We start from the raw sequence: 17,226 nt of genomic DNA, 5'->3' as shown, positions 1-17,226 counted from the left end.
AAAACCAGAATATTTTATGCATGTAAACGTAGTCACTGAGAGAGAACAGTGTATTTTTCGATCCATTTATCTTTAAAAAAGAAAGCTAACTAATTAAAAAAAACACAACTAAATATCCATCTCTTCACTCTACTGTCCGCCTTGCATATTTGCAATTCTAGCCAGTATGAGTTTTCCACTACCCTGTCATTACAAGGCATGTATTTAGCTTCCCAGAGCCCGTTAGCGGTTAGCATAGCCTGCAATAGTCCTAGTTTTGTGGGCAGTGAGCCCGTTTCCATCTGGCTGTCTGGCGTCTAGCACGCCACAGGGAAACCACGCGGCGCTCGGCTAGTTTGAGCCCCAACCACAGAATACCAGGGTGGGGCCACTGTGGCTCGCTGGCTGAAGGGTTTGTGGGGTTGAAGCCGGGGAGAGAAAGCTCCAGAGGGGCCTGTTGGTCGACTGGCATTCCCCCTTTCTCTCCCCCCCCCCCCCTCTCTCTCTCTCTCTCTCGCCATAGCTAGCAAGAGTGTTTGTGGTGGAGATACAGTTAAAAGTTTTAGTTCTGCCTCAACTGTTTTTACTTTGGTTTTACCAGCTTTCTGTGCTATAACTGCCATATTCACTCAGTAATAAACAGTTAACTTAGAGTAAACTGTTCAAATCTATAAAAAAGTTAAAATCTCAGTGGTGCTTTAACAGTTGTTTGTACTTAAATCTTTATATTTTCTTCATTTTGTCTTTTTTTTTTTGTCTCTGTCTTCCCCTTTCATTAACAAAACTAAGATTAAAAAGCAGTTTAAATCGAAATTGGAGAATTTATTAGCCGGATCTCAGCTAATTTATGCAACTAAACTAACTAAATGTGTATTTTTGTCAAAAGAGTCACATGAAAACAACATAATATGCCACGCAGACAAACAGCAAATGAATGCACATGAACACTGGCCTCAGACACCAAACACTGAAGCAGGGTAACAGCTGGATACACGCAACAAAAATATTATCACCGTCTACTCTACAGCAGTCTGCATAAAGCCAATGGCTAAAACTGAGCATATAATTAATTTACTAAGGTTTCGGCAGTTCTTCACTGACATTCACGGCAAAAATGCTGACTTTGGTCCCACCCAGAGGGGGAAAAAAAATGAAAGGCAGCAGCTTGAATCCACTTAAAGTCTGTACATAAGATGTCATGGAGTGCATCCAGCACCGCAGAATGACAGGTTGGGCTCTGGATGCCAGCATATGTACAGCCTAGTGGCTATCTGGGACTTTTCCATCTGTTTGTTCATCTTTGACTTTGTCTCTTTATCCTATATCAGCATATATTTAATTTCAGTGGCACAAATCACACAGCAGCCAAGATGGAAGAACAGGAAGACTGTAGCTTTTTAACTAACTGCTCTCCTGAAATAGCTGAAAATATCAGTAAATTAGCAGTGACAGCCTCATAGCCATTGTGTCACTTCCCATTCAAACGTTATAGGTATGAGTGTGGATTCACATCCCCAACATTTTTCCAGCTCGCACTATGAAGGCAATTAGAAGTGTGTGTGTTTGTAGCCTATATTTGACAAGATAGCCCCACCGCACACAGATTCAGTCCCAATTCTCTCAAAATGTGTCCAGATTTGTTTGTGTGTCTGTTTTTTATGAGTGTGAAAACGTACCTATCTCCGTAGCTGACACAGATATATTATGCCAGGCTTGTGATTCTCTGTCCAGAGGTCTGGTTGTGGTAATCATGCCGTCTTCTGAGTTTATGCTGAAGAACTGCTCCACGTCGGTGTACCGAGGGATCATATACCTATACAGAGAATGCACACACATACATAATAGTGCTATAACACATTAGGATCAAGAGATTTATAGAAAACTGGTGCACAGTATTTTAAAGCATTAGATATCCTGCACGACGGAAGTATCTTCTCAGTCTTAAAGAGTCGATTTTTATAACGTGTCTGGCCATGCTTTTGTAGTCCTACTTTGCATCCCTCTCTGTTGAAAACGTCTTTCTATGTAATTGTGTTTATGCATAAAAATATGAGTGTAAAGCCAAGCTTCTCTGAGTCATATTATTTGTTCAGTGTAGCTGAAGGAACACTATTTAAATATTTTTTTTGGCGGTGTTCCATGAGAAGTTTAGTGTGAAAATTCAATATTCCCCCACCGCTACAAGCCTGTCGTAGCGAATGTGTTTGTGTGAGTGCATGCTCCGTGTGTGTGCCTCTGCGTCTGTCTCTGTGTCTGTGTTACCTGACAGGGTTGTTGGCAACATCAGTGTCCTTGGCGTGGACTCGTCCCACCATGGTGCCTTCAGGCGCGTTCTCCTCTACCTCAAAAGTGTAACTGGGAGCTACGAATACAGGAGGCTCATCTGCATCCTCCACTGTTATCTACGCACACACACACACACACATGCAGACAGAATTGTTGAAAGGCTCTTAGGATATTTATCTAGTCACACACATTAACCCATACAAGCTCATAGTTTTACAAACATATTTTTCACATATATACCTTTATTGTGGCTTCGTCTTTATAAGGCCCCCAAGCGAGGAACTGTGGGTCGACATGAGGGTTGGATCCCTCCACCTTCAAAGTGTACAACCTTTTAGTCTCGAAGTCCACCGGCTGGAAGAGACAAAGAGAGAGAGATCAGTAATCAGTTTCTTCAAATTAAAATTGATGCTGTATTATAATTTTTGTTGTGTATTAATATCTGCGTGCTGCGTCCACTGCAGAGCTTGTATTGGCCTTGTGAAATGCAGTGTGACCAGTGCAGTACCCTTGTCTTCAGGTAGGGGGAGCTGTTGTTACATGAATTAAAACAGGGCCTTTATCACTTGCATTGACAGCTGCAGTACCACCACTGCTGCAGACCAACAAAACCAGGAGAAACCCAAATACTGACTTTTACCTCTGGCTAGTATGTACTGCATATTACATGATATGATTATTATGGTACCAAAGTGAATCATTTGATTGTTTCTGTTGTTCACCATGAGATGAAAACAATACTAGTCTGTTTTTTGAGGATTAGGTTTGGAGGTTTAGGACTCCCCATGACTCACAAGGTGGGGGATGAAATGGAAGTCCCAGGCCACAGGAACTGCTGACACTTACACTGGCTCTTTTTCTTTTTCCTGTATAGTGTTTCATTTTTACACCTCAATAATAGAAACAGGTAAATTAGGAATTCATTATCATTTAAAATCATTGGCATGGCTTTTCAGTATCATGAGATCCAATTCACTCCTATTGAACTGAGCTTCAATTCACTTACCCTATATTGGGAGAAAATCTATTGACTCGTCATGGTCTTGATATTGAATTGCGTTGTTTTTTTTTGAGGTATGGCGGTCAATGCCTGAGCAGAAAACATCACCACCTTTTTCCACACATCACATTTTCATTCAATATAAGAAAGTGGCGCAGCGAATTACAAAGCGATGACCTCAGCCGAACAGTCTCGCTCACTGGTGTGTGTTTTATGAATCTTCCTCCTTCCCCTGACTTCTATTCTTATGTACTGAGTGTATATTACTGCAGGGGGGAAACTTCTAAGTCAACAAATGTGTTGGCAGTCATTGTATAAAAAGCTATAATACCCACGAGATGCTCTTTGCTATGATTATGAGGACTACAGCATTGCCAGCAGCACTTGGCTGCGACTTGGTCTCATCCGCAGCTCCGTCATAGCCGTAATCACAGTAAATAACACTCTTTTGGGTATCATTGCTATATTATAAACCCAGATAATGACAAGTTTCACTATTTTTCCAGCTGGTATGGGAATATTGAACTGGCGAAGTCCCAGGAGCACACTTGATCTTTTCATCTCCAGGCTACCATCGCTTAATGAAATCCCAATGGGAGGAGAGAGGACTCATAAGCCTTGTGTGAAGTGTTACCAAAGCTGACTGAAGGTAATATAAATGTATGAGTCTATCAGCGGCTACCAGTGATCAGGACACTCACCAAGACCACAAATATTATGGATGGAAGTTGTTTATTGACAGTATTTTGCATAAGAATGTCCTATCAAGCATAATAAGAGATGATGAAGAGGTAAAGACCAAGGTGGGGGCAAGAATATCATATAATCATTTCCCTTTTGCCGTCATTGATCCATCATCATCTGCAGGTAACTGCTCTGTAAACAGATGGCAATGCTCTTTAATCTATCAGATATAGAGCTGTATTCAATGCAATGCAGCTGCCAAATGACTCAATACTGGAGTCATGATTCCTCTCAATGGATTATTCCACTCTCATTCAGTCGCAGCAACATCTGACTCTGGTGTCTGTGTAGGTGTTTAACATGTTGATGACAGGTACAAAGCTAATAGGATGGATGTGACCCAGTTCTTTCATTTTCCCTCTTTCGTCACGCTCCCTCTGTCTCCGAGTCTCTGTCTGTCTCCTTTGCCCTCTTTCTCTCTCTCTCTCCCTCTCTTTCTTTCTACAGATCCACTCTCTCTTTCATTCTCTCTCTCTCTCTCTCTCTCTGTAATCAGTGTGAGATAATAATATTCACAATAATGCCTGCACCCCCCTCTGTTCCTAATACACACACACACACATACACACACACTCGCACACACACTGACACACAGCTCCTTAATATTCCGTGGACTGCTTTCGTCAGGACACAGTTGAAAGAGAATAGCTGATTAAAGCTCATCCCCGTGTGTGTGTGTGTGTGTGTGTGTGTGTGTGTGTGTGTGTGTGTGTGTGTTTGTGTTTGTGAGAAGGAGAGTGCGAGAATAGAGATTAGTGAAGGCTACTCCTGATGCTGATTTGAAAGTGTGTTTAGGTGTGAGTCTGTACATGTGTTCACGTGTGTGTGTATGTAGCGTGTGTGTGTTTTGGCATTTAATTTTGCATGATGCTGCCTTCAGGGGGCAAAAGGTGATGATTTCCCACGAGAGGCATCAAAACACAATAATTACACACACGCACACACACACTCACACACACATCCCAGTCGAGATGCTATAATCAGATTGAAAGGAGCACAAGTGGGTCGGTTGCGTGGTGCGAGCAACTCTCATTCCCTGCTCACACACACACACACACACACACTTCAAATCAGCCTCAGGCGATTAAGCTATTATTCCAAGACACACATGGATCCGTGATGAAGGACTGTTGTGTGATAGCTCCTGGTGTCAGTCAGTGGCACACGCACACACACACACACACACACACACACACACACGCACACACACACACACGCACACACACACGCACACACACCATTAAGTTATTTCAAGTTAAACATGTAAGCGACCAGGCTGTTAACTGAACTAGTACTGAATAGTTTGTTGAGTTTGTTAATTAGGCTACATTCACATTACATGCTGAAGTGGCCCAAATCCAATATTTTTGCCTCCAAGTGACTCAGATCTGTTTTTTTTTTTTTTTTCAGGGAAGTGTCAACAAACCAATCAGATCTGGGCCACTTGCACATGTGGTCCTAGATCTGATTCATATCTGACCTCTAGCGATGCGATGCTGTCAGAACGGTCAGATCCGAATTCATGTGGTTTTTTTTAACTAGCTCCTCGTAGCCCAGTAAAAATAAACACAGAGGACGGCGACAACGGCGACGGGAGTCAACGGAGAGACGGGGAAGTTTCAAGTTTGTTGGACATTTATGGAGAAGCCTCTCCACAACAAATAATCCTGGACATGTAGCCATGTCATCCATGTTTATGATTTGACTGTCACACAAATGACATTATTGCTGTTATTCTTGTACGCATGAGGTTTACGTTTCAGTTAAATGGTCAGTGTGGCAGGACCTCAGCACTGTTAACACATGAGCCGGATACATGAATGTGGGACATCAACACAAAAATATCAGATCTGACTAAAAAATAGGCCCCATGAAATAAAAAATACATTTACCCAGTTTTAATCCTGTGTTCCTGTGTTAATTGTTCATTTATCTCCTGTTATATGCCAAATATATGTTTAAAAAATCAGTATCAGACTATTTTTACATCAAAATCCCTCTTTTCTCTTCCTGTAAAACAGTTTCAAATGTTTTTAATGACTCCTCCTGCACTCAGGGGCGTTTACAAAAGTTCATCCAATCAAATGTAGCTTTGGGCGGGTAGCCACACCTGTCATATAAAACCCCACTTCACCGTTTGTGGGTCTAGTAGCTAACAGACCGATATGGAGAGAGATAAGGAGAGACGTTTGTTTGGATATCAGTGGGCAAAAACTTCCAAATCAGTGTGGCTGCTGAGGTCTAAATCATTCATCTCTCCCTCGTCCTCCTCCTGATCTAACAACAGGTGAGGTGTGTGTGCGGAGCCGACAGTCCTCTTCGTTTCTCTCTGCAGCTCTGTATCGTGATTATTCTAAGCCCCGCCCACTTTTTACAGGTCCAATCAAATGCAAAGGATTTGATTTAAATCCCTCTTTTAACTGTACACTGCTCAAATATTCAGTTTCACTGGGAAATGCATCACAGTACAGAAGCTAAAGACGCTCTAACTTGCGTTTCACTGGGACTTTAAGATCTGTAATGTGAATGTAGCCTCAGGTGTTCTATTACGGCTCTCACATATCGGCAAATCACAAGACTTTAAGTCATGATTACATGTTTTAAGCTGGTTCCGTTTGTAATAAGAAACTTTTAAGTTGACATGACTTCAAATAGTTCAATGAAACTCAATAAATGATAAAACAACTGATTGAGATTTTACAGTTCAATTGTTTTCTTATTGCACTGCTTTCCAGAAAGACTTATGTGGAGCTGAGTGTCTGCATGTATATGTGGCTTCATTCAGTTGTGGGCATATGCAAGTGTGTGTGTGTGTGTGTGTGTGTGTGTGTGTGTGCCAGTCTGTTTGTACAATGAGGTCACCGGTTCTGTCTAGTTTCAGTTTTACTGAGTTTCAGCGTAAGATGTTTACATACATATTCAGTACTTCTCAAGCAGTTTTCTGCCTTCGGCTGGATTACAGTCAAACACTCATGTGTACTCACATATAAACAGTGTCCCACTTGAGTGTCATCAGTTGCTCTCATTACTGTCCTCTTTTGCTCATCAGTACATTTATTTAGTCTATTTTAATACCTTCTTTGAGGAATCCTCTTCATGAAAATGCACATTTTAACTGATCCCGTGTGTTTTTTTTCATTTTATTTAAAGGGCTTTCTGTATTTCAGTTCTTTCTCAAATTTGGTCAGTTTACAGATTTCCCACCTGAGAGCTGCCCAGTGCAACCGCATAGTTTGTTACTGTTGGCTGCTGCCTGAACAGGGGGGTTAACTGCCTTGCTCCAGGGCAAACAAACTGCTGTTTCTGAGAGAGTAGAGGGAGCATTATTCGTTCACTCATTTCCCTGCCCAGTCCTGGTGATACTAGTGGGAAGAGAACCCCTAACCCTGGCAGTCTTAATGCCACGCTCCAGCACTGAGCCGTAGCAGAGGAATCGCTCATGCAGACGGCTGTGAGAAAAAAAACAAAAAAAAAAAACAAGAAACAGACTCGTATCGATTGATTCAGACAAAGATTTTCCCACAGCATCAGTAAAAACGAGCTGTGGGTTCAGGCTGGCTGCTCTTTTGAGCTCCGTCATCGCTGTCTGGACAGGCAAAGCAACTTGCCACGAACACCACATACTTTCAAGCACATAATTACATATTTGAACACCAAGACTTTCTTTCTTTCTTTCTTTCACCAAATAAGGATATGGTTTGGAGTTTTTTTTTTGTTTTAAAGTGACAGTTATTTGCATAGTCAGTCATCTTTCAGATGGCATAACATATTGGTTCAGGTGGGATTCTCTAAGCTTTTGATTAAGTTTAAAGTTAGATTAACCTTAAATTGTCTTATTAAATGTCCTCTTTCAAATTCTAAGACAATGACCCAAAAGAGAGGAAAGAGACTGGCTTTGGAGCACATTTGATTCTCATTTCCCCTCCAACATATTAATGTAGTTTAGTTTTAGTTTAGTTTATTTGCACAATATTGAGGATACAAATACATTCAATAGAAAAGACAGTAATTCAGTGCAGGAAAGGAATGAAGCCTAGAAGGCTTATTTGGTCATCCTCTTATTTAAACAAATAAAAAATGACATTGTTACTCATCAAAAACAAAACAAAACACCACATAGCACAAACAGACAAACAGAAAGAAAAGAAAGTAGATATTTACAACTAACAGAAGCATCTTACCATCAGGTTCAAGATGAAATAAGACATTTTCTAACTGTGTCCTAAAAGCTGGCAAAGAAGATAACGACTTCGGTGTCATGATATTCAATGAATTCCATAACTGTAGACCTTTAAATTTGATTAAAAAAGAAAAGATGTCTCGATGTACGATAATAAGGTAAATGGAAATCATTTTTTCACCTAAAGAGAGAGAGAGAGAGAGAGAGAGAGAGAGAGTGTGTAAGAGAGGAAGAAGAAATGAATTGCTGTGTGTGTGTGTGAGATGGAGAGACTGATTGTGTGTGTGTGTGTGTGTGTGTGGGTGTGTGTGTGTATTAGAGAGAGGGAGGGAGAAAGAGTGAGAAGAAGTAATTGTGTGTGCTGAGCTGGATCACTGAAAGCTATAGTTATTGTGTGTGTGTGTGTGTGTGTGTGTGTGTGTGTGTGTGTGTGTGTTACAGTCAGTGCAGAGGATGAGCTCTCTGGCCTGGGGAAGCGTGGACGTTAATGTACTCTCACATACACACAAACACACCTTCACCCACCTTACTGCTCCATATTTGTGTGTCACTCTTTTGCCATCCCCCCCTCTCTTTTTCTTTACTTCTTTCTTTCTTTCCTAACACATTACATTAACACACAAATATGGACACAGACCTAAATGTGGGTTGGCTGAGGCTCCCACTAAACTGCTTGGTCTAAAGGAAAAGTGCAGTCTCGACTACATTTCTGTGCTGGTAAAATGAAAAAGTGGGTGATGACGTACACTTTTTTTCCTCCCATAAGAGCTAGCTGTTAAAGCAGCCACTATCAGCTGACATTAGACCAACGTTTTTCACCAGAAAGTGCTACAACTGATCAAATGTTCTGAACTTTTATGACCAGAGGAACAACAACCAGCATTTTGCCATCATGAACTGTCAGCTATAAATCAGGAAATCTTGCCTTTCCTTTGGATGTGATAAACTTACTATGAAGGACATTTTTCATTATAATGCCTGCTGATATTCCCAACTGACTAGCCTTGACTGTCTGTCCTGTCATCCCAAGTTCATTCCTCTGCAATCCTTCGTTACTATCCTTCCCTTAAAGAGGCTATAATCAATATTCTTCATAATAACAATATAACAATATTAACTGACGGTGTGTAATGTGGTGGGCGTTGCTCGTAGCGACAAACCTACAGAGAATTCTCAGCGACTCTGCAGCTCCCTTCGGCTTTATGGAGCTTTATAGTGAGTTTCAGCTCATTATTTAGCTGTCCAGCTGCAACTTTACTGTTTTGGTTCACTCTCAGCACTCTTGTAGTGTTGTTTTCAGGCCGCAGCAGGCAGCGGTTTTCAGAGAATAAGCTCTAAAAACCCACTGTACGCTACCTGCTCATTACCAAACGGCCAACCGACACAGTTAGCGATTAGCTGGTGAGTATAGTGGAGCGTTTAGCAGCTAAAGAGCCTGATATTTCCCTCAGGAGTTGGTAGAGACCAAACAGAAGAGCTAAAACAGAGTGAATATTGGACTTACACTCACCAGGTGGACAAAAACATGACTCCAAATGAATGATAATGATGTGTAAATGCAACTGTTTGCTACCAGGTTCAACATATCAACTTAAAAAGGTATGATATGTCAGTTTCCGCTGCTCCTGAGTGGCCAAAAAATCTGTTAACGCGGGTTTAAGTTCATTCACGTCTCTTTCTTACCTTCTTCAGTTTGATAACGGCCTCTCTGGTCTCGGAGTCAGTTGATAGTTCAAACATGCTCATCCCATCTCCGTCTATTAAGCGGTAGTTGACCAGCCCGTTGTCTCCAAGGTCAGGGTCTTTGGCCTTCAGACGACCAACCTCCTCTCCTGGCACTTTATCCTCTGATACAGACATGGGATACACACCTGAAAATAAAAAAAATAAAATATGGTGATGTCAACGTCTGGTCACGTGGGTTTCGGTATTCAACACTCTTGAAGAGTCTTTAGAGAATTCCTGGCTGTCTGCCACTGTGTTTACTATCTGAAGCAGGGTCAGTTTTGGAGGGCAGAGAGGGATTAACATGAACTATACCATCTGTCTCATATGGCCCCAAGGATATTAATATCCCCTATAGTGTCAGGTGTGTGTATGTGTGTGTCTGAGGGAGTAGACACCTGGCTTGTGGAATGAGAGCAGTAGGACCATATGTCTACTCTCTCTCTCTCTCCTCTTTTATCCTTTCTCCCTCTCTCACGTCTCTCATGCGCTCTTTCTGCCTATCACTTCACTCCTCTTCAAAATCTTCACCCATTTAATCTCATCTGTCTTCTGTCTTTGCTCATTTTATCATGAAATCCTTCTCCTCCCTGTCTCACCTCTGTCTTTCATCCTATTTCCACGCTTTTCCCAAATCTCTCCGTTCTTTCCCCGATCCCTCCTCCTCCTCCTCCTCCTCCTCCTCCTCCTCCTCCTCCTCCTCCTTCCTCCTTCCCCGCCTCCTCCTACTCTGGTTCTAGGCTTTGAGCACAGAGCGGACTCATCATTTTATGGCTTGTACACTGTTAGCATGTTTATCCTTCTCGTCCAGGTCTCACAATCCTGTGAATCATGAAATTCATTTGGTCATGTGGCTTCCAGGCAAAAATGCGAGAGGAAGAGGAGAACGATTCACAGGACTTGATCCATCCAAGCCCGAGTCCCTCCTGTCACCACCCGACCCTCTACTTTTTTTTTTTCCACCACATCTCCATCAATCGTCACCAAATCCCTCCTCTTCATCTCTGTCCCTGCGTTTTAAACGTCTCTCTATATTGTTTGGCTGTCTTGCTCTTGCTATCTCGCTAGTATGTTTCCCTCCTTCTCCATCTCTCATTGGCTTCCTCCCTTTCCGCTCTATCCCTTCCAAATCTCTCCATCCATCCTCTCCTCCCTTCTCTCCACCCTATTTCTCTCATAGCTATTTCTCCTCTCCTCCTCCTCTTCCTCCTCCTCTCTCTCTCTCCTGCATGCCTATTCTGGCTAAAAGCTCATTTCATCCCTGCCCTCCCTCTGCCCCTTTCCCTCCCTCTCTTCTCCTGTCGTTCTATTCTTGCTTTTCCTAAGTAGCTTAACTTCAATGGCTTCTGGCAGCTGAGTTAAACATTGTATGACAGAACACACAGGCAGCCCGGCATACCTGGCTGCAGGCTAAAATGAAGCACAGGACATACAGGAAATGTACGTTTACTTTCGAGGACCACAGTGGACGTAAACGTGAGTTTCAGTGAGGGTCATTAAAAAAATAAGTCATACGCTCATGAATCATCTGTCGTTTGTAAAAACATTGTTTTGTTTTACTCTATGAGGAAGTGAAAATGACAGTCATTTGTTGCTTTCATTAAACTCCAACATAAATAATTGCGCTATTTGTATTCACTCAGATGTCTTATAAGCACACCAGCACAGTTTAAATATAAACACCAATAAAAAAGCTTCACCACAATCTCACAGAGAAGTCATTTTAATGTAAAGGACTAAATTCGGAACAATAATTTGTTATATTACTCTATTGTGGGAAATGTGTCGATATTTTGATCACATGAAACATGTTTGAGGAACACGGAGAGCATATTTTTTGTTGTAAGCTGAAAAACATCTGTTAAACGTTGCAACACTTTACATGACTAACACCACGTCGGTGATTTTAACATGATTCAGTTTCAGTTTGAGTATTTAGCTTCATAGTTGCTACATGTTTTAATTTCCTGAGACGATGGTAGTCATCCACTCCACTCAACATCCTGTGTGCTTAAAGGGCCGAATATACTCCAAAACCGAAGCTGACATGGTTCCACTTATAGTATATCTGGTGTTTGCATAGGCGGACATGGTTACACACATGCAGTCGACTCATGCAGTATTGAACAGACAGAGATTTTGAGGCTTTGAGAAGTCTGCGTGAACCCTTGAGAACATGTGATGATAAAATTTACATTAAGCAAACCCTCGTGACTATGCAGATATGAAAAGTATAATGAGTGTTACAGTAGCACAGTTCTCTGTCTCTCCATGTTTTTAAGCATGCAGATCATTGAAATGGCTAAAGCGCTATATGAATAAAGTTTAGCATTATTTATTACTAGGACTATGTTTTGTCGGACCATTGATTCACTATGTGTCATCTCAGTCACTAAGTTTCAACACAGCATCACTTGTTTTTGTAACCCTGAGAGAAGAACTTCAACTAAAAGTTTGAAGACGGATTTAACATCCCCGCGGTGACACAGGAGCGGCTTCTGAACGGTAATCATCTTTTCAAGTTAAGTCGAGTCAGGGGTTTATTATTGATAGAACCTGGTTTGTTTTTTAATGATGAGAAGAGACAGTCCTGTAATAGCAACCCTAAAAAAGACACTGGAGGTAGTTGATATATGCAAATAGAAGCCGGCAGATATCAACAAAAAAGATTATCTTTCACAGCTTCAAATGGATATTATTATGTTTTGCTCCGTTCGTGTTTAAACAAGAATGAGAGGCGGCTAGCTGTGAAGAACCGCGGCTGACATATATTAACAGTATTTAACAAAACCATCTCAGTCACGTCAGTCAAATAAAGATTAAAGTCAGACCGAGTTAAAAAAAAAAAAAAAAACAGTAGCTTTTGTTTTTTCTGCTCCTCCTTCTGTCTGTGCTGCGGTGGGTTTTTTGGGGCGGTAAATGACGGATGCTTGATAATGAGGTGACAGGGAGAAAATTACAGGGACGGAAAAGTCATCGAGAAACGGAGAGACAGATCGAGCCTCGGAGTGAAAGAAGAAAAAATAAAAAACTACAGCAGCTCAAATGGAAACTGAAAAGCTGCTGGAACACATAAGAGGGAGTCATGCTGTGCCATATATCTTTTTTTCTGTCTGTATTCATCTCTTTCTTTCGTTGTTCTCTCTTTCTTTGTATAAGTTTGTCTCTTTTCCGCCTCTTGCTTTCACTCTGTTTTTCTTTCTTGCTTACTTGCTTATCTCATTTCCCATTTTTTTGTCTCTTTCTGCTCTCCCTCACTCTGCCCAACTACTAAATAAGTAATCACTGTCCTCATTCACACCATCTGGGAGACTTTTCTTGCAGGTGTTTGTACTGCCTCTACTTTTTTTTTTCTTTTAACAAAGGTTCTCTCTACCTCAACATATTGCTGTTTGGTGTGTTGTCTTGTATCACAGATGTAAACTGTCAGTGATGCAAAGCTGACATTTAAGTAATGCAAGGAAGCACTTTGTAAACACTTATGAGTGAAAATGTTTGGTCATAAAACCTGCTATTTTTGTCCTTATCTTATTCTAAAAATGTTTTATATCCGTGTTGGATATGGAGACAGAAAAGTGAAAGTGAAGGAGCTACTAGAAGTCCACTGGGTGCTGCAGCAGCGACTCTGGGACTGTTCCTCTTCAACTTTTGCCTGAATGTCACTTAACAGTTTTTTCATTCATGGATATTTTAGTTACTTAAAAAAAACTGCTGCCTTAAATGCTATTTAATATAAACACACACAACAGATGTTGAGAATTTGCCACCAAATTCAACTGTTATCCATCAACCCTGTACCATTTTAGGCCCCGTTGACTTGGTTTAAACATGTTTCAACTTTATGCCATTCGTTTTTTATTTAAGAACACATGACTCTATGAAAATGTGGATATCTTGCTATGGAAACTTATCCTCATAAAGCATCTAAATTCCCTCAAAATGTCCTTTTGTCATGGCCTGAACAATCAGATTTTTGCTGCATTGCGAGACACAGTTTGCGTGTCGGAATACGCAGGAACTGGAGCGATGGTTTTGACAGTCTCGTTTTCTCCTTCTCTGCATCTCTGTGTCTCTTACATTCCCTCCCTCACAGCTTCTGCTCGTGTCTCTCCCTTTTCTCGCCTATTCAGCTTCTCCCCAGGCTAAATCCTGAGCCCTCGTCTCCTTTTTTTTTTTTCTCTTCCCTTCTTCTCGCCATCCAATCCTGCAGCTACTCTGCTGAATCTCTGCCAGGACTCCCTCTGCACAGAGCTACAGGAGGGTAGGGGAGGGGGACGAGGAAGTAGGAAAAGAAAGGGAATACAACATATAGAGGCAAAAGGAAAGTCTAAGTGGGAAAGACAGGGGGAAAGAGAAGATATATAGAAAGAAGAGGGGGATGCTGGACGTAGAGGTGGACTGGATACTGATTGAAAAAAATGCAGTGGTACAAATCACTGCTGAGGTTTCTATCAGGTGAACCACAGTCTTACCTGGGCAGATACAGGCTTTACAGTTGTCTCCTTACTACATTTTAGATTTTGTGACACCTTATTTTTTAGTAAACAGTGATGACATTGAGCTACACATATGGCAGCCAGCTGAACAGAGAGAAGAAACAAACAAACAAAAAAAAAGTAATATAGAAAGGGTTTCATTAAGTCCAATCAGAAAAGGACTGTTTGTTTACTTGATTGTAGGGCTGCCCAAAGCCCAAGATGCAATCTAAAATGTTTTGTTTTGTCCCGTCCAATAGCCTACAACTCAAAGATAATCAGTTCATTGTTATAGATGACTACACAAACCACACAATATTCACATTTAAGAAGCTGGAACCAAAGAATTTGAGCTTTTTTTTTTCTTTTTTAGCAATTTCAGATGATCATAACAGTTGGTGATTACTTTTCTAACTGACTAATCAATGGAGCCCTTCTTGATTGCATTGTTGTGATGGTCGGTAAGATTAATCCTCATATTTGCTTTTTGTATATACCAATTCAGCATTTTTCAACTGCTTTTACTAAAAAAATCCTTCAAATAGTGTCTTTCTCTTGTCTCATGTCATCTTTAAACATCAAATCAACAGCTCTTGACAAATCCAGAATAAATATTTCACTACTTTTTATTGCTCAGCAAATCAGTAATTCAACAGATGTCCCAGGGAGAGGTTTTAATACATGCACACAGACACTAACACACACAGATGCACACACGCCCGAGGACATTGCAGGGGGCCAGTAAGTACCTTTAATAATTGATTTCTTAAGTTATCGTTTGTGCCTCCTACAGTGACTTCCCCGGTTTTCTATATTGCTAGCTAGCAGGGCTATATGCACACACACACATATATACACAAGTGCAAAAAATGATTTAAACACATGTAGAAAGGAATATAAAGCTGTGTGCTGGAGGTACACATGTGACTTTAATGTGAAAGGCTTGACACTGTAAAGGAAACATCACACAGAGGGGAAATGATACGTTTAGATAGATCTGTGTTTATACTCACTCTGTGGGAACTTCGGAGGGTTGTCGTTGACGTCCGTGAGAGTGATTTTAACCTCGGTGGTCCCCGACAGCCCGCCCATGTGACCACCCATGTCTTTGGCCTGGATGACGACGTCGTACTCCTGGCGAGCCTCGCGGTCCATGTTTGGCAAGGCCGTACGAATTATACCTGGAGGGAGGGATTCAACATCAAATCAATGCTCTAATAACCCTGCATACTGGGACATAATACATGTTTGTATCTGTCTATAAGTGTCTGTTTACATATGTAATTCTTAAGTTTATATTTTAAAAAATAAAACCAGTTGATAAGCAGAAAACTTACAACGTGATCTGCATTCCTAAGACTAAGGTGCCATTTATTTCAAGATATTCCATTTTGGAAGAAACATGTCATCACTCATCATCCCCACAAATAAGAACTCTGGTTAAACATGTGTGAAGTCTTATTTTTCTCCATTTCAAGCCCCAGTAATCTTTTCTTTCTGTTTAATTCATCACCCGCTGCTCTCTTTCCATCTCTCTCTTTCTTTCTCCACATGTCTAGCTGCAGTTTCAGGGAGTTGAGGCTTTCTACTGTCATATTATGCCAACTGTGTGTGCATATACTGTACGTGTGTGTGCGAGTGTGTGTGTGTGTGTGTGTGTGTGTGACAGCATGAAAAGCTGATAATCTCCAAACCAATTAGAAATGTGAGCTGTGGATTTGAGCCAGTCAAATACCCAACACTGGTTTGATTAGCCAGATTTACTCTGCCCAAATCTCTCTCCCTCTCCATGCCCTAACCACTCTCTTTCCACAAACTCTCTCTCTCTCTACATCAATTTCTCTCTTTCCTCTTCTACCCTAACCTCTGTCTTTCTATTCTTCTTCACTCTCTCTGATACAACACAGCTCCGTGTCTGCCCTAACCCCCGTCCTTACTTCCAATTTCTTCTTTCAGTGAAAACCCAAATACTAGGCCTGAGCTCTGCAGAGACCAGGCTAAATGTCCTCTGGGGACCTTTTTTTTTTTTTACAGCAGTGCCTTCTTTTCCTCACTGATTTCAGTGGAAACGGCAGTGCTGTAACATGATCCCTGCAGCAGTGAGCTCTTAGCTTTTTACATTAAGAGTGGTAGAAGGTAAAAATATGACAGTCTTATTGGAAAGCAGTTCCCACAAGGACATGTTAAGTGCTGGTAGCTAAGGTGGAAATAGCAGTAAAGGCTTGTGGTCCACAATGTTGTGACAGACAATCATGCTTAAATCATATTTTTGATTCTTAATGCTGCAATATATTTAATAATAATGATTTAAAGATTTAAGGCGGGACAGTGCACAGCAGCCACCACTCATGTATGTTGGCATGTATGTTGGCATGTATGTTTTTCATGTTTTATTTTATACTCAGCTCAAGGTGTTTTTATTTTGCACATTGAGCTGAGTGCACACACCTTTGTGCATCGTTTGAAAAGCAGGTTTTCAAATGAAGTTTGAGCCGAATGAGCTGAATTTGTTAGTTTGACAAAAGATGGTTAATATCATAGTGTATCAAATTCAAGATGTGCAAATATCAGCCGTGAGAAATAATTCTATTAATTGTCTCCACATTGCGTAGATCTGGTTGAGCTACTAATTGAAGGTGAATCCAAAGAGACAGGTTTAAGGAAAGTCAATACTCAATGAGTCAGTTGCAGAGAAACTAAATGAAAGTGTTTGGAACATGTGACTTCATACTCTCCCTTTGCAGAAGTTTAGTGTGGTACTAGAAGAATCATGTAGGTCTGTCTGTTTGATTTCTATATCTGTCTGATACTACATCAGCCTCGTTGCTAGGGTTGTA

The 17,226-nt window shown here is 41.1% G+C and overlaps 1 protein-coding gene across 2 annotated transcripts in view; it reads right to left on the bottom strand.

Moving 5' to 3' along the window:
- Window positions 1–17,226, bottom strand: part of cdh11 (cadherin 11, type 2, OB-cadherin (osteoblast)) — a 93,851-nt gene that overhangs the window by 7,889 nt on the left and 68,736 nt on the right. For both annotated transcript variants that reach the window (XM_042433669.1, XM_042433670.1), the window contains 5 exons: window positions 15,403–15,570; window positions 9,873–10,060; window positions 2,506–2,619; window positions 2,242–2,381; window positions 1,656–1,792 (listed from right to left, as the gene is read on the bottom strand). In XM_042433669.1, coding sequence (XP_042289603.1) covers window positions 1,656–1,792; window positions 2,242–2,381; window positions 2,506–2,619; window positions 9,873–10,060; window positions 15,403–15,570 — 747 coding nt within the window. The remainder of the gene's footprint in view (window positions 1–1,655; window positions 1,793–2,241; window positions 2,382–2,505; window positions 2,620–9,872; window positions 10,061–15,402; window positions 15,571–17,226) is intronic.

Source organism: Thunnus maccoyii, chromosome 14, assembly GCF_910596095.1.
Source record: "Thunnus maccoyii chromosome 14, fThuMac1.1, whole genome shotgun sequence".
Taxonomy (NCBI): domain Eukaryota; kingdom Metazoa; phylum Chordata; class Actinopteri; order Scombriformes; family Scombridae; genus Thunnus; species Thunnus maccoyii.
Note: the sequence above shows the minus strand (reverse complement) of the source record. Positions and strands in the feature narration are given on the sequence as shown.